Source organism: Apodemus sylvaticus, chromosome 2 (assembly GCF_947179515.1).
Source record: "Apodemus sylvaticus chromosome 2, mApoSyl1.1, whole genome shotgun sequence".
Taxonomy (NCBI): Eukaryota; Metazoa; Chordata; class Mammalia; order Rodentia; family Muridae; genus Apodemus; species Apodemus sylvaticus.
Window position 1 is genome coordinate 180,409,794 of NC_067473.1, and position 18,593 is coordinate 180,428,386.

At 38.1% G+C, this 18,593-nt stretch overlaps 1 protein-coding gene across 7 annotated transcripts in view; it reads right to left on the bottom strand.

Moving 5' to 3' along the window:
* LOC127679377 (solute carrier organic anion transporter family member 1A5) overlaps nucleotides 1-18,593 on the bottom strand; it is a 74,235-nt gene that overhangs the window by 22,502 nt on the left and 33,140 nt on the right. For 4 of the 7 annotated variants that reach the window (XM_052175200.1, XM_052175201.1, XM_052175202.1 and 1 more), the window contains 5 exons: nucleotides 13,930-14,032; nucleotides 8,567-8,708; nucleotides 7,062-7,194; nucleotides 2,817-2,923; nucleotides 1,140-1,286 (listed from right to left, as the gene is read on the bottom strand). In XM_052175200.1, the coding sequence (XP_052031160.1) occupies nucleotides 1,140-1,286; nucleotides 2,817-2,923; nucleotides 7,062-7,194; nucleotides 8,567-8,708; nucleotides 13,930-13,989 (589 nt within the window). In that variant the 5' untranslated portion in view covers nucleotides 13,990-14,032. Of the gene's footprint in view, nucleotides 1-1,139; nucleotides 1,287-2,816; nucleotides 2,924-7,061; nucleotides 7,195-8,566; nucleotides 8,709-13,929; nucleotides 14,033-18,593 lie in introns of those variants that run through there. The other 3 variants (XM_052175204.1, XM_052175205.1, XM_052175206.1) reach the window with 3 other exon arrangements.

Genomic DNA, 18,593 nt, shown 5'->3' on the forward strand with positions numbered 1-18,593 from the left:
TAGTTGTGGAGCCACTCAGCTCCCAGGGGCAGATGGTAACCATATGGCTCCTGTCCCAGCTGCTCCACTGTATGCTCTGTGTGCTCCTAACCATTTCCCTCCAGACAGTTATTAGAGAAAATTTGGGGATCTCACCACCACATCCAGAATTGAAAGTGCTACTGGGAGATCACTCTCTCCTGGTGGGCTGTACACAGAGCTATAATCAACTTATAAGTTGAACAATCTTATAATCAACTTATATAAATTGAACAATCTCATTACCTACAGAACTGTGGCACTCTGCCCCCATCTTGGAAACCACTAAACATCCAAAGTTAATGGATTTACTCAAGAACATATGCAATTATTTATAATAAGCTAATATGATATAGGAGGCAGTATAAGAAGATAGTCATTAAGTTGGCTATTGCCAATATGGGAGATGCATAAGGTAAGGAATTATAAAGAAAAAACAGTACTATTTGTAAGGTAAACATAATAGACAAGATGATTTAAATAGTGTTTGGTAAGGCTTACTCTGCCAGAATGTTTATGAGAACATGATAAGAAAAAACACAGCAGGAACAGTCAGATGTCTCAGCAGGAAAAGGCACTTGTCACCCAAACCTGAACCCAAAACAGCAGTTCAATCCCCAGGACAACTCCTAAAATAAAAGCTGGTCTAACTACCACACTAGCATTAATGTGCAATACACACACACACACACACACACACACACAGAGAGAGAGAGAGAGAGAGAGAGAGAGAGAGAGAGAGAGAGAGAGACCGTAAAAACTATATGTTAATACTACATACACAAAATGGCCAATGATGAAATTGCAATAACTTATAGATGAAAACCTAAAAGCGGCAAAAATAGAAAAAAACTATTGAATCAAGAACATTTTCAAGGAAATATTGGAGAATCTGTTAATAGTTTAGAGATAGTGTGGTGGCATCAGAGGACTGTAGGTTAAGCAGATCTGAAGCTCTCCAACAATGAGAAGCAGATGGGTGAAGGCCATGTCTGGAGCTACTGATCAATCCTCACTGAACAATCTCATGATCTACAAAGCCATAGAACTCTGCCCACCCTCCGGAAACCACAAAGCATCCAAATCAATAATTGATCCCAAGTCTGATTTTTCAAACTTACCAATGTATAAAGGAGAGTTTTCAGATTTGGCAAAATCTTCTATGTAGGAAATACCCAAAGGCATGATGGGGGTTTCACCAATTCCACGTATAATGTTTCCAACCAGTACATATATCCACATTAGTGATTTCATTTCTTTCACACATTCTACATTAAAACAAGAGAAAAATGCATGTGTATTTTGACAGTATTTAAACTGTTATTGACAGTTTAAACTTTTCTGCAAATTATTCTCTGGTAACAAGTCCATGACCATTCAGTGACTTATATTACTATGCTGGTTGTGACTCAATGAGTCACTGTTACTGTGTAATTTGACAGAATTCTAACCAATGAAGTGTAAGTGCTGTGGTGGAGCCAATTCTCCCTCAGGTGAAAGCCAGGACTCTAAAGATAGAAACCTTTTCCCAATTCAGCATTAGCGGCAACACATTTGTTGGACGTATTTACACCATAGAAATAAGCCAACAGTAAAAACACTTTCCCTCACCTCCAGGGATTCAGTTTTCTACCAACCAGGGAGCCCAGTTAGTTAATATGTGCACCACCTCATTCCTCCACAACTCTGAGGAAGAAAAAATAAGCAAGTGTGTGTGTGTGTGTGTGTGTGTGTGTGTGTGTGTGTGTGAGTGTGTGTAGTAATTCACATTGTATTTAAACAATGCAGAGTAGGTTTGATAGAAGTTTGAATTCCCTGCAGCCTCAATTACTTTGTAGAAACTAAAGATTTTAACTGCTTAGTAAACATATACTTTTATATAGAATCCATCATTTAAAATCAACCAAAATACTCCCAATGGTTGGAGTAGCAGGTGATCAATGGGGTAACAAAAACTAGGCCCAAGAGAATTGAAAAGCAAAAGAAGAAATCTTTGAAGGTTTGCATGCTTCTCTCAAGTTTGTTCAAAGCTAAATGAATTGCACAGCTCAATGAAGTTGTGACATCATGTTTTCAGGGAAGTGAAAGATAACATACCCTCTCTTGTGGACTGGTCAGCACTGCCCAAATATGTCTTAAGTACAACTGGGCCAGGATGTTTAACTCTTATCCTTTCCTAGTTCAGTAAACTCAGTTTCTATCTCTAGGTATTCAGATTCTTATCTTTGATAAACAAGATGGTTTCTACCTAGAGATCACAGGGAGGAGGTGAACCAGAGAGTATCAGATACTAAAAGAAGCAAGACCTTTTCTGGGGCTCTTCACTTGGGGGAATCTTAATTCATGAGCTACAATGAAGGAACTATAAGGGGGCACCTTTTCAAAATCAGATCAAGAGCTGCAAAAGCTAGCATGGAGGTTACTGTCTAATCAGGAGGTGAGAATGCTAGATAAAACCTTTCCTCCTTGAGTTGCTCTTAGTGTTTTATTACAGCAACAATCAAGTTTATCAATCATGTAGATCACATCATATGTCTAAATGTATCCTTCTAAGTTATTTTTTCTTGGGATACTAATTCTACAATGTTGCCCAAGAAAGAACGGAGTCTTAGTAAGTATATTCAAACTAAGGAGGGAAAATAATCTAGATAGATATCTCCCTTCTCTGGAGAAGGAAATAAATTTTTGTTCATTTGCCTTAAATGTCTACTAAACCCAGTTTTCTATTAAGGCCCTTCATAAAAGAGCATTCTGTGGCCAAGTCTCTGAGCAGAGAGCAATGAGAAGCAGGAGTCAACCTGCTGGGTCTTGCGTTGGCTTTAAGGTGTGAGATCTGTTTTCCATACACAAGAAGCTGTTTGAGGACAAGTTGCTTGTAGGTGAAATCGTTGTTTCATATTCGTATCTGTGTGGACACAGGAAACATTCAGTGTGAGGAGTTGACTGCAAGGAGAGCATCTACAGATTACTGACTCCTGCTTCCCTGAAAACAGGGTGTCCAAAGTCAGTAAAGACATTTCCACAGCAGTCAGTGTAATCATCATGAATCCTACGGTGTGACAGCAGAGATGGTGCAGCAGGTAAGCACTTGCTGCACAAGCCTTATGATCTGAGTTCAGTCCCTGAAATCCTCATGGAAGTTGAAAGAGAAATGACTGCAAAAAGTTGTCCTCTGATATATACAAACATGTACACATACATGCAAACACATAAACATAAGCATATGCATACAGACACACAGATAAGATGATGGAGGAAATGATATGTGAGAGAGAGGGGGGGGGGAAATCTTTATCATTAGGCTGGACATGTAGCTCTAGTTTATGCTCCAGAACTGCATAAACTGAGTGTTGTGGTCTATGCCTATTACTAAAGCACTTGAAAGGTAGAGAGGAAAGATTCAAATTTCAAAGCCAACCTCAGCTACACAGCAAGTTTGAGGGCAGCCTGAGCTTCATGAGACACTGCTCCCCAACACCCTCAAAAAACTAAAACAAAAAACAAAACAAAACAAAAACAAAAAAACTAAGCAATCAGTATTGTCAAAAGAGATTGATAATCACCAAAAATGTACCTGCACTTACATTTGGCTCTCACTTCTCATGAAAGTAAACTTTCAGATTCTCTAACAGCAGCTTTCTGTGATTTCCATATAACTATTTCCTAGAAATAATTGGTGTTACAAAACAAAAGCAAGAAAAAAGAGACACAATAAAGTAGAATTAAGAAGACAAAATCTTTAGAGAGACACAACACAAAACAAGATATCTGCTCTGTGTTCTCTGAGCTGTGTCCCTATCCTTCCTTTCTGTAAATTCAAATAATCATTCTTCCATGTTTTTCAATGGCTTCAACAGAAGAAAAATACACACATCATAATGAGAGGTGACAGAATCCATCACCTGACAACACAGTCATGAGACTAAAAGTGCTAATAAATTATGGTCATTAATCTTGAGCAAATCACCAAGGATCATTGTCCTAGAAAGAAAATGTCAGAATGCAAATGTAAAGGAAAATGTGTCTATCTGAGTCTCTCTCCATTGGAGAGGATGCTGGATTTATTTGTAAGTCTTTTGTAGATGAAAGACAGCAGAAAATACAAGATGCTGAATTTTGCATGGGTAGAGCTATATTTGCCAACATTTTAATTTCCATGCTTCACAATACAGTGCAAAATTCAAAATAACTTTCCCTTAGAACAATTAGCTGGAGATGCACACAGAGTTGGCCAGTGAACTATGGACAAGAACCTCTGTCTCTCTACTCAGGATGGCAAGAGACTAGGACAGATTCAAAGAATTATCACCTTTAGAAGAAGGTGGAAAAACAGAAGAGTCAAATATTTCTTGATATTGATTTGAATAAAGCAAGAAGTTAAATAAACTTTTAAAATTCCCTTTAAAAACATTGAAAATGATAAAACATTTTTGATTTGGTCCACTATCCACTTAAAATTGAATTGTTCATTCAAAGTCCATTTATTCCTCCAAATAACAAAAAAAGGGGGGGCAGTAAAAAGATTTCAAACTGAAAAGAAGAAAAGTCTATTTCTGCAAATGTAATGAGATTCACATATGGAGATGTAGCTCAGTTGATTATTGGTGTCTGGCAAGCACCAATACTGGGCTTGACCCTGAGCACTCTGAGAACCCAGTAAAACTAAACCTGGTAGGGAATGTCTGCAATCCCAGCACTCAGGAGACAAGAGGAGCAGAAGGGAATGAATATCCTTTGCGACAGAGTGAGTTTGAGGCCAGCCTGAGCTACATGAGACTGTATTTCTAAAATAAATAATAAAAACTAGTCTTGTGAGATACCAGATGCCTCTGTGGTTAAAGATGCTTGTACACAAGTCTGACAACCTAAGGTACCACAAAGTAGGCAGACAGAATCCACTCCTGAGAGTTGTTGTCTGACCTTATATTTATATATGACCATATTGATTTATCCTACTGAAAACAAAAATGACTCCCATTAATCAAGACTATATGTGTATGCAGAATTCCCAGTCAGCACTCTGTTGTTATTCTCTCTTAGAGAGGAGTAAATAACCAAGACAATCATAAAGGAAACTCTATTACAGTAACATCAAAGACAAATGAAAGCTACCCTTGAAGGAGTCAGAGAAAATAGAGACAGAGTCACACAGGAAAAGACACTGAATTCTTGAGAAAATAAGATGTTCCCTCAGAAGAGATATTCAAGGTGGAGAGGTGTTCTTGAGAACAAAAATTCATAAATATGATAATATGAGTGACAAGCCCATTCAAGAGGCTGGATGACAAAGCTAAATCTCCCAGGAAGCAGCAAGGGGATGAGAAGACATGAAGTTTGAAAATGCAGATGGCAAAATAGGACCAGAACATAGGGTGCCCTTGCCCAAAAAGTAGCTGCAGAAAGGGGAGAGGTGGGAGGGAAGAATATAGTGAGAAGGAGAAAATAGTACAAGCAAAGGACTTTTACCAATAGTTAACAAGTTGAGACTATTGAACTAAAAATGAAACCTGTCACGAGTGTGAGATACTGGTCACAGGCTTTATTCATTCTAATTTCAACCTCCACAAACTTTGAGACAATGACTTCAAAGTGCATAGGGAAATTGTTTTCTCTAAGGAGCAAAGTGTGGGCGTTTAAACAGAAAAGCACATGGTAGGAGGCTCCTCCAGTGAATATTTAAGAACAAGATAAAGACAAAGCAAGATCATTGTTATGGCTTGTCCTTGTAAAATCAACACTTAGAAGGCTGAAATGGGAAGATCACTGCGAGGCCAATCTGAGCTACATGTTAAATTCCAGACAAGCATGTTCTACCAAGCAAGTCCCTGTCTTAAACAGAAAAGCAAATGGGGCTGGGGGAGGGGCAGCTAGAGTGATGGGTAGGTGGTTAAGAGCGCTTGTTGCTCTTGAAGAGGACCCGTGCTCATTTTCCAGAAACCACATGGTAGCTAACAACCATCTATAACTACAGTCCAGGAAATCTTCCATACTTTTTCTGATCTCTATGTATACAAGACACACAAATAGAGCACATAAATACACATGGGTAAAACATTCATACATATAAAATAGATTTTAAAAATTTTATAAACAAAAGAAAGGAAAGGAAATAGCAAAAAGAGGAGGGGGCAGGAGGAAGGGGAAGAGAAAGGAAGAAAAACAAATTCATAAGGAAGAGAATGACAGAGAACTTCAAGGAAGTGGCAGTGAGCTGATCTAACGGTTCACAGTTCAGAGGCAGGAGAGTATGGTAGACAACAGCGAGAGGCATCCCCATGAGTGAAGCCCATGACCTGTACTGGGGAATCACACGGCCAGGCAATGAGCGATGTGTGGTATAGGGAGAGACACAAAGCCAGTCAAATGAAAAAAAAAAAAAACCTCACATGCTAAATATTAAATCTACATAAAAGCTGAATTCTATGACAAAGAACAGCATAATTTTATGTAGGTAACATTTTATTGTCATGCAAATATAAATAGTAAGTTCTATATATCACTAAACATTTAAGTATTAAAAACTAAGAAGACATGAAGACAAACAGAAGATAGAACTGAAAACTGTCCCTAGAAACTAGGGAGGACAATGAGAAGTAACTCAACACACTTTCACTTTTACAATTTTCTGTGTAAGTTACTTCTGCAAGGACGAGAATAAAAATCAACCTTGACATTGATCTATCTCCTGGTGAGCTACAATTATGTCAAAGGGTAGAACCCTAGTAACCATAGTATCAAATAGTCCTAAGGAAGGACTCAGCACGAGGCTTAGCAGATTCAGAGAATCCAATTGTGTGTCTCAACATCATGAAAGAGGTGGCTCAAGTCTCTTCTTCACAAATGGACTGCTTGGGACCTTAAATGTACCTAAGGTCACAAGAGACACACATCATATGGGCAGACAAGAGACCACTTCTCCTAATTTCTGAATTAGCCTTCTGTACTTTGGGGGAGCAATGATCATCCCAGAAAGGAATTCCTGAGCCTCGTTTCTTATAGGTTAAAGTTGAATCTAAAGTATTATCAAGGACTAGAATACTCACCGGCCCATGAGGAAATGAGGTAATGACATTAAGAAACACCCCAGGCCCATAACCACACATCCGACACCAATCATGATAGGCCTGTGCAGTTTTGTTCCAAAATAACTCACGAGTATAATCAACAAAAGGTTTCCTGAGAGGGGGGAACAAGAATGCTTGTTTTAGTAAAGTATAAGCAGCTCTTAGTCAACAGCCTCTCCAGCATTTAGACTCTAGGGTTCATTGTTTAACATCCACATTAAGAATACAGGGATAGTTTGAGTATTGTTTTAATATATAAATCAATTGTGGTCCTGAGGGAGAATCTCTTCCTCTCTGGAAAATACTAAAGCTCTAGTCCTGACCATCCATCCCTTGGGATTGTACACAAAAGCTAGTATAGGTCTGCATGTCACCTCTGACCACTTCTCTCATGCCTGCTCTATGCAGATTCAAATGGGTTCATGTTTTTTTTAGCTTGCTATTTAAAACCACCTTCATTGTTCAGTGGGGCCAAGCTGGATGCCTGCTAATATTGTCACTTCTTCCCTTAGACCAGATAATATTGTTCAGAGTCCTAAGGCTCCAACTGGGCCTTAGGTCTACATTGCAATAATCAAAGGGTCAAAGCCAAAATTCATCTTTGTGGTTTAGGAGAAAGTTTGGTTTACAAAGCCTTCTGAGAAGCCCCATGTTGACAAAGATGCCTCTGATAAGTTTGTTTGGGAGTCGAAAGAAAAAGTGGGACCTGGCCATACAGACCTGCCATCCCCAGCTACTAAAAGGCCAGGAAAGGAAGACTGTAAGAGCGAAATCAGTTTGGGCTACAAAGTGAGGTCAAGGTAATCCTGGATAACTTAGTGAGAACTTTCTTTGCTATTTTACTTTAAGTACTTTAAAGGCAATTTCAGTTTGAATAAAGTAAAAACTATAATTAAACTAGAGCCAAGGAAAACCAAGGGTTCTGTGCTACTTGGTTTATAGAAGTAATCTTTCTCTCTTTTACACTTTGTACTCTCATATCCTTGTTTGTTCCCCGAAATCAGGCATTGTGAAGTTCATTCACCCTTCTTTGGGATTGTGTCTGACACAACTCAAACACAGGAAAGAATCCTGATTTTCTCTAGGGACTATGAGTGGAAAGCCAACAATCTCACAGAAATGGTAGGGGATGAAAAATATTTGCTCTCTCCTTTGGAACACAAGTTCTCCAAGTTTCCCAAAGCAATCTTCTAAATTTCTAAGGAAAAACCCTTAGGTTCTCTTTGAGTTATCAGATGATAGAATTAGATATTGTTGATCCTAATCTTCTGCTACTTGTCAGAAAAATGGAACCCTGGTCAGGGTATGTAGCAATAATTAATCATCATGAGGATATTTAAATAAGTGGCTTCTTCACTCTAAATCAGGTTTCTCCATATGCATCTGGAAGCATATAATTCTGTCAGATTAAACACCATAATTCAGGAAATGAGGAAAAAGTATCAACATATAAAATAAGTAAATTTAATGTATAAATAACTCACCAATCTCAAAGCTCCCATTGATAAATCCAACTATAGATGTGGGGATATCAAATTGTCTCTCTATTTGTGTGAGCATGGTATTCATATAGATTCCTGATAGTGATTTGGATACATATGCCCATGTTAATGCCAACAGAAACATCTAAGAAGAAAAATGTTTCAGAAAAATGAGAACATTGTTTTCTGATTATGTGTCTGTCATCTACTGACAAAACACCGTCCATCATGTGATGGACTGCTGTATCCAACATAAACATCCCTTGAACATACAAAAAACTTTAAAGTGTAATCTCTCTTCCATCATGCAATCATCATTCTTGACATGTAGTTAGAATAGTCAGTTAACAGTTGTGTTGTTGATAGGTATGGCTTTGCTCAATTATCAGTATACCTTATTAATACAGAAAGACATGGAGTTGTGACATGTAAGACACAAGTATTGATGGGTCTTCAGTACCGTACTGTTACCTGTAGGACAAATGTTGTCCCATTAAGGAAAGGAAGGAAGAGAACACAGAAATATACCAAGGCATTGTGCCTTGTGTAAAGCCTGCTTTGTCCTTTATGCAAGAATGACAGGTCTTTGGATGTCCTTGGCCAGTTCAACACTTTGTCCTCTTGTTTTGCATTCTTGAGTACAAAAAGTTACATTCTCACTGCTGGAGGCAACAGCCACAGAAAAGTAATCTCTTTTTTTCTTCCTGGTGTAATATTCTCTGTGACACTTTATCTAAGCAGTCCAAGCAGTGTTAATAGCATAGAAACACAGGGAAGAACATTTTGGGGATCCCTTGGGTATAGGATAAAGGGTAGCTATGTACTCAAATATACTATGTTAGACTAGTACTTATTGCTCATAAATTTATTATCACAAATAACAATTAATCTAGGTAAACCTGAGCAGAAACATGCAAATAAAAGATTTGGAAAATGTGGATGCCAAGTTCAGTATAGAATAGATGTTTGACTTCTAACTCCAAATGCCATTTGCAGAGATGTTTTCTATAAATCTTTCAAATGATATGGATAATATTCACATGAGTTTCATATTTTAGATTCTATATTTAAAAGAAAGTTCTACTACATTTAAAAATATCAGAATTGGGAAGATCATTTATTCTGTTTATGTTTTTGAGGGAAAAAGCTAAATAAGTAGTGAGCCCACTATTCTCCCTTTAAAGTACTTGGTTCTGTGCCGAAGTACTTTAAAAGAAACCAGTGGCTATACTCATCTTGGTCTCCTGCTACATGACATCCGTATTCCTGAAGCTAATCCTACTGAATTTTTACATTATCTCTCTGGAGTCTAAAGCAAACTCCTTCAAAGAGCAATGTTTTCATGCTTCCTAGGGGAGTTTTCTTTTTTCTCCTTTTCTTCAACCTTTCTTTATGTGTATGTTTGTGTATGTTTGAGATGGGTTCATGTGTGCATATGTGCATGGAGAGACCAGAAGACAACTGCAGATGTAATGCAAGAGTCATATGCATTATTTTAAACAGGGACTCCCAACTGCCTGGAATTCACCCAGAAGGCAAGGCTGGCTCATTGTTGAGCTCCACGTGCCTACCTGACTCCATCTGTTTATGATGAAATTATAGTCATATATTGCTCATGCCTAGTTTTTAATGTAGGTTTTGGGGACTTAACTCAGGACCTCCTACTTCCAAAGCAAGTACTTTACTGATTGAGGCATCTCTCTCCCTAGGCTCCTTAAGAAATTATTCCTTCTTTTCTTTAATGGTTTTTATTGATTACATTTTCTGATTGGTGATTTCATACGTACATGGTATGTTTGGGTTATTATTTTCTTCTCGTCCTCTCCTGTCTTCCCCCATCAACACCCACACCAATGATAATCCTTTTGCAGGATCATGAATTTGGTTTTTTGTCTTTTGTTGGTTTTTTTTTTTTTTGGTTGTTTTTTTTTTTTTTGGTTGGGTTTTGTGCATGTGTGTGTGTGTGTGTGTGTGTGTGTGTGTGTGTTGTTTTGTTTTGATCCAGGTAGCTTAACCAGGGTCATCTGTGTAGCCATTGGTTTAGAACTAAGCATTGGTACATGGTGAGGTCACCAGTGTGTGCATGGCTGAAGACCATGAAAGCCATGATTTCTCCTGTCCTAGGAGACTTTTCTTAATGATTTTATGTCTAAGCTTAATAGGCAAAAGCTTCAGTATGCTACTGTAGACCTTTTGACCACCTTAACATTCTAGATAGTTCTAAATTCAGAAGACAGAAATCTATTTGTAAACAATTACATATAAGTTTTTCTTGAAAACTTGTAATTTAACATTTTCCTATAACATTCACATAAATACCCACAGTTGTTAAACTCCCAAATAAAGGAACTGTAGTAGTTTGGATAGAAATGCCTCCCCATTAGCCTATAGATTTGAATGTTTGGCCACCAAGGAATGGAACTATTAGGTGTTGTGGCCTTTTTGGTTGAGTATGTCACTAGGGAAGGGTTTTGAGGTTTCAGAGGCACCAGCCAGACCCAGTGCCCTAGTCTTCCTGATACCTATTGATCTGCATGTAGAAGGCTGGGCTCCATCTCTACCATCATGTCAGCCTACAGGCCACTGCTTCCTGCCATGACATTAATAAACTAAACCTCTGAACTGTAAGCCATTCTCTATTAAACATTTTTCTTTATAAAAGTTGCAGTGATCAAGGGGTCTCTTTGCAGCAATGAAAACCCTAACTAAGACAATAGCCAAAGGCAAAATTGAGAAGTAGTGTTTGTAATGATGCATTATGATGTTTCTCTACAAATGCTATAAATACTAGTACATAATAGTTGCTATACAAATCATTATCCTAACTTTGAAGCTGGAGTTACAGTTCAGTAGTTAAAAGTACTGGCTGCTCTTTTTGAGGACCTGGGTTTAGTTCCCAGCATCCATGTCATGGTTCAAAATCATCTCTAGTTCCAGGGGATCCAACACCTTCTTCTGGTTCCCAAAGATAGCAGACACACAACTGGTACATCAACCTAGAGACAGAGGAGTGGTCTGTCATGTGTAAGCACCTGAAGTTAATCTCTCATACCAGTAATATTGGATATCCCAGAAGTGTGAGCACACACAGTAGCAAGCACAATCTCCCCCAACACACACACATATGAAAACACACACACACACAGAGAGAGAGAGAGAGAGAGAGAGAGAGAGAGAGAGAGAGAGAGAGAGAGAGAGAGACTATGAGATAGACAGAGAGAAATGAAAGATGAGAGATTTTAGAATGTTTCTATTTTAAGACATAGGACTGCCAATACTTTTTCTGATGAAAACACTGAAGAATAAATGGGTTGCATAGACTGCACAAAATGACACACATAATAAGCATCTGGGGCAGGTTAGCAGCCAGGGGATCTGGGCTCCTCAGAAGCATGTGAGCACTGAAGGATAACCTAAGGGGAGCTGGCTTCTAATAATTTGTACATCGTTGCAGGTAAAAGTACTTTGCAGGAGCTGAGTCTGAAGCCTCTTTTACATCCATATATGGATGTGAAGAAAGATAAAACTAGTTTTTGGTAGGAGGCTGCAACTTAGCAAAGAATGTCTGAGGGACTCTACAGAAACTGGGCCAGTGCTCAAATTTTCTGGGTTAATGTAATTGATGTAAACTTTACCTAAATTCACGTTTTAGTGATGTAAAGATGCCCTTGTAGCTCATGAGAACAAGAGTTGTCTCCAAAATACTGAAAAACACCAAAGCAGTCAACAAAATGGTCTGTTTTCTTAAAAGCAATGATCATTATGTTGCCAATGCCTGAAGAAAATATTTGTCTGACAGATCATAAAGCCATCTTTATTAATCAACAGAGTACTTCTATCAGGAAACCATTTCCTATCTGTGACCTCTTACCCCTTATGTCAGGACCCCTTGAAGATTGATCTCTGATCTCAGGCTAAGTTCCACCAGAAAATAATACACATTTAAAACATTTTAAACCCACCTTTAAATCACTCTAAATTGATGGTCCTCAACCTTCCTGATTCTTGTGACCCTTAAATATGGTTCCTCAATGTTGCATTGACCCCCAATTATAAAATTATTTTTGTTGCTACTTTATAACTAATCTTGCTACTGTCATAATTGTAATGTAAACATCTGCATGACCCCTTTGAAAAGGTCATTTGACACCCCTAAAAGGTATCAACCCACAGGTGAGAACCCCTGATGTAAATCATTTTGATAATTTTCTTGGTTGAATAATCATAGTAAATCATCTATAAACATAAAACCAACTTCTTTTTTTTTTTTCTTCCCAGCATTTTTTATTTATCAAATTCTTTTCTTTTTTTTTTTTTGTCTTTTTTTTTATTTGATATAATTTATTTACATTTCAAATGATTTCCCCTTTTCTAGCCCCCCCCCACTCCCCGAAAGTCCCGTAAGCCCCCTTCTCTTCCCCTGTCCTCCCTCCCACCCCTTCCCAGTTCCCCGTTCTGGTTTTGCCAAATACTGTTTCACTGAGTCTTTCCAGAACCAGGGACCACTCCTGCTTTCTTCTTGTATCTCATTTGATGTGTGGATTATGTTTTGGGTATTCCAGTTTTCTAGGTTAATAACCACTTATTAGTGAGTGCATACCATGATTCACCTTTTGAGTCTGGGTTACCTCACTTAGTATGATGTTCTCTAGCTCCATCCATTTGCCTAAGAATTTCATGAATTCATTGTTTCTAATGGCTGAATAGTACTCCATTGTGTAGATATACCACATTTTTTGTATCCACTCTTCTGTTGAGGGATACCTGGGTTCTTTCCAGCATCTGGCAATTATAAATAGGGCTGCTATGAACATAGTAGAGCATGTATCCTTATTACATGGTGGGGAATCCTCTGGGTATATGCCCAGGAGTGGTATAGCAGGATCTTCTGGAAGTGAGGTGCCCAGTTTTCGGAGGAACCGCCAGACTGATTTCCAGAGTGGTTGTACCAATTTGCAACCCCACCAGCAGTGGAGGAGTGTTCCTCTTTCTCCGCACCCTCTCCAACACCTGCTGTCTCCTGAATTTTTAATCTTAGCCATTCTGACTGGTGTAAGATGAAATCTTAGGGTTGTTTTGATTTGCATTTCCCTAATGACTAATGAAGTGGAGCATTTTTTAAGATGCTTCTCCACCATCCAAAGTTCTTCAGGTGAGAATTCTTTGTTTAACTCTGTACCCCATTTTTTAATAGGGTTGTTCGGTAAAACCAACTTCTTTAAAGCGGGGAACTAACAACACATTGAGTAAACTGGCTTTTATGTTGGAAAACTTCATACAAACTGAGTAATACTATAAGCACTTTCAATGACTATTTAAAAAGACTTCCACAAGTATAATCATGCATACATAGAGAAATTCCATACCTTGATCTTGGAAAAGCATCTGACCCCAGGGGTTGTAACGCTTTTCTCTGTTTCTCCCATGTTGTTCTTCTGATTGTCTCCAGATATCTATTCTTTAAACAATCTTTCCAAGAAAGCAGAGAGTTATCAATTAAATTATTTACTGAATACTAATATGTCAGTCATTAAATAAAAGAAAAATGTAAAAAATAAAACAACAAAAAAGAGAAAATGCTCTCTTAAGGTTAGGGTATCTTAATCAGGGTTTCTATTCCTATGATAAAATACCAGGACTAAAAGCAAATTAAAGGAGAGAAGGTTTAGTTTACTTTACAATTCTATATTACAGTTAATCATTGAGGGAAGTCAGGGCAGTAACTCAAGGCAGCAACCTGGATGCAGAAGCCAATGCAGAGACCATGGAGAAACACAACTTCCTACTTGGATCCTCAGGGAGTGCTAGGCCTGCTTTCTTATGCAACCCAAAACTGCCTACCCTGAGATTACCCTACCCACAATGATCTGAGCCTTCCCACATCAATCATCAATCCAGAAAAAGTACCACAGACTAGATCATTGGTCAGTGTCATTGGGACATTGCTCTCAATTGACGTAACCTCTTCCCAAATGACTCCACCCTGTATGAATTTGGCATAAAACTGTCCAGCACAGAAGGTTCAGAGGATAAAAAGGTTGATCCCTAAGATTGAGGACCTCAGTTTGAATTCTTAACAGTCAAGCAAGCAAAAGCTGGGCTTCTCTGCATCTGCCTGATTATAGGCAACATTTGCAATGGCAAACATTAGGAGGACCCAGAAAGCAGTGTACTAACCAGGCACACTTACAGAATCATTCTAGAGGAAGACATTCAGCATTGCTTACAGGTCTCCATAATATGCATATGTGTACATGTGTACTACACACACACTTATGTACACACACAAATCCATACACACAAACCCAAAAATACATTTATAACATAAACACACACACATACACACACACAAAATCTCTTGAATAGAATCAATTTAACCAGTATCTTCAATATTAAAAAATTATTTAGGAAGCTCTGTTTTATTCTGACCATCATTGTAAACACATGCATGGGAGAAGAATGGGTTTGTTGGATTTCTACTGAAAAAGCCAATGCAAATAACTACGTTCATTCCTTGGTTATATTAAAAATAGCCTTGGAACTTGAAGTTGTTAAGCTCTGACCATAAGCTAATGACAACGTGGTTATAATAAAGCTTTAGCCAAAGCAAATGAAACCATAAAAAAAGTAATTTTTTTTTAACTCACAGGAAGGCTTCTGCCTTTAATAATGCAAAGATATTGATGCTTTCTTTATACGTGTAGCACTAGAACTGTGGCTTTCATAGTGACTGCCACCTGGTCATAGTGTTTAGACTCAGACCTGGCCATGTGACCCTCTCACAAATTTCTCTACAGTTAAAGCAGTTTATTTCCTCCAATCCCATAGGAAGCGCTCCTGTTAAGGACTGGGAATGATGAGAATACCTGTCCCACCACTGTGCAGTAAAATGCAGCCTAACAATAGAATATCATCCCCTCACACTTTCCATTTGTCACTGGCTCCACCAAGTCACAAAAGGATGAAGTCCAGTGCACACACTGAAACTTTGTGGCATCATAAGCAAAAGTTCACAGAAAATATGCTCAGCTTCTGATTCATGGAAACCCAAAGACAAACTCATTCCAAATTGAGCCAGTAATGTGATTAAATGTGGTATAAAAGCAATAAAAATGAATGCAAAGATATCCATTGTGTTTAATCAAAATCCCTGCCTCACTGAGCTAACAAAGTCTGTGTGACCAGGCTTCTTTCCTGAATTCCTTGCGTTCCAAGATTTCCCTGGTGTCTAAAAAGAGAAACACACTGAGACACTGTTGATTCAAAGAAACCTGGGGAGACACCAAATTTTAATTGTGAAAACAACTAAGTAAAAACAGCAAATGTGTCTACCACCTGTGGATGACTCCAACAATTCTGTGTTTAAAACTGTAGAATTTAGGAAGAGATCAGACCCTTAAACAGAGAACTAGATGTGGTTCTTTAGGACCTACCTGCTATGTATGGGTGAACATGTCTATCCCTGCATAGGCAATATGTTGGTGCAAGTATTTATATGCAATGCAGAAATTAAATGATTGAGCTCTATTCAACTGTTCCAGCCTCATCAAGCTTGTCTTATGTCTTGAAAGTAGGATATTTTCATCACCATCAAAGCATTTTAATTTCATATTTATGCTACAAAATTTATTTCAGCATATCCATATGATTTCTAGGCAGTGTCCACAGCACTAATATATGAAAATGCCCTGAAGAACATCTATTCTACAATTAATACAGAATGGCTCTAAGGTTTTAAAAAAATATAAAACGTTTACCAGAGTTTCAAATCCCAGTCACCACTGAGCAATTCCGTATGACTCTAGTACTCTTTATTGCCTTGCAGTTACAACACTTTTTGAACACCTACTATGTGCCAATCACTGCATGAAGCACCAAGTTCAGCAGAGAACAAGACAACTTTGTTGTTCTATAGAAAACTGAGGTCATCCCAGATCCCTAGGAACCTATGCCTCTCTTGGGAAAGATTATATACATATATTTGCATGTACTGTGAAATATATATATATATATATATATGCATATATATACACACACATACACAGAGAGAGAGAGAGGCAGAGAGAGAGAGAGAGAGAGAGAGAGAGAGAGAGAGAGAGATGTACAGTGATACATACACTAAGGTACAACTTATTTATTGTGGACATGGGGGAGAAATTTCACAGTATATGGATTAAAATTATAAGGACTATCTTGGCAGTTCTGAACAGACATACAAATGAAACCCCCAGACTCAAGGCTCCCACATAAAACTTCAAGTCCATTTAACTTTCTGAGAGGGCTGGGTATTGATTTTGGAGAGAACAGTAGAAAGAGGATATTTGTAAAGAGGAATCTCATGATTTAAATCTATACCAAATATAGACTAAACATCAAACTCTAAACTCTCCTCTCCTGCCTCTTTTTCTCATCCATGGTACACTCTCTCATCAGCCTTTCTTTCTTCTGTTCCTCCTTGTCCATGCCTAAGCTCAGCTTGGTCACCCTGCCCATCAGTGAGAAAGAACTTACTCCTCTTCCATGTCAAAGCTGTCCTTGCTTTCTTTAAGTGGCTTAAAATATAACAATTTTAATATCTATTTTTTTAATTTTTTTCAGCCAAGAAAAACTGGGTCTAGTTCCTAGAAGATCACTGGATATTCTTTCTGTGAGCACTAAGTAATCATCTGGGTAGTTTTTATTACCACCCTGAAGATGCCTTTGAAAACATTTTTTACTGTTTCAGAAATTTATAAACAAGTACCTTAACCGTACATAAACCATATGAAGCCGGGCACTTGAAAAAGATTCAATGTTAATAAATAAACCTCTGCTTTCTTCTAATGTGCCAACATTCTCTGTGAAAAATATTATTACTTTTCAGATGCATTTTAAACATGCCTATAGAGAAACAAAGGCAGAGGAACATCTGTTCACAGATTCAGAAAAACTCATGTAACCCAACACTGAATCATAAAGCATTCTGCTACTGAACACTTTGAACCTAAATAAAAAACTTATGAGAATAAGTGTCAGCCACATAAAAACAGTGTCATTGGCTGGCAAGGCATTGTTTAAACAATGACTCATGCTCCCAGGATCACAGAGCATACAGATAATTCAATATCAATCTTCAGTGCTCATGAAAACAGCATATTGTACTTTTAATTAAGCAGAGAAAAAAATGTGATGCCTCACCCTCTTTAGCATCAACCTGGGCAGTGGGAACATACCACATACAGTCTCCGGCAAAAGTGGCCACAACTGTGAACCATTTTTATTGTTGGTTCTAAAGATGTATAATGGAATGTCTGCTCTCAAACTTTTTAAGAATACAGCATAGAATTGCTAAGTAGGTGGGTGAATTTACTATGAAGCAGATCTCTAGAATGGGAACTTCCTTGCAATATTGACACTATACTCACTGAGCAGAAACACGAGGGAGGGACACCCTTTGCTTTGGTGATCCTTTATAACATCTCAAACACGGGGGAATATAACTCTATACAAAGTGAATAAACATGCTCACTCACACTCAGTATCCACACAGTTTGTCTCATCAGAAAATTCATGCTGCTCATTCCATCTAGTTTCTACTACTGGATTAAGGAAACAAAGGCTTTGCTTTACCTTGGCCAAGTGAGAAGTATATACACGAAGAAGTCTTAGAAAACGGTGCTCTCGCTGGTGAAATTCACAGCAGCAAACGTCTTATGAAAGGCACCTGTTTCCAAAATCCTCAAATAACCTCTATGAGAGACAGCCTATTGGGTGCCTTCCAGATGAAACACTTTCAACCAATAGCAAACCCAGGAAGGACATGGAGAACTTACAATGACTTGTTTGATTCTTAACAAATTATTTCACATTTGTCAGCTCCTTCCAATAAGAAATCAAAGGAGACAGCACTGAAATCCACCTGTTAAGCCTGACATATACAGGAACACTTTTATTTCCTACATTCAAGGTACATGAAATGTGCCTGTCTAGGAAAACTTAACCAGACACAAGGGCATTACTCATTCTTGTGCTTTTACCATGCAAAACAAGA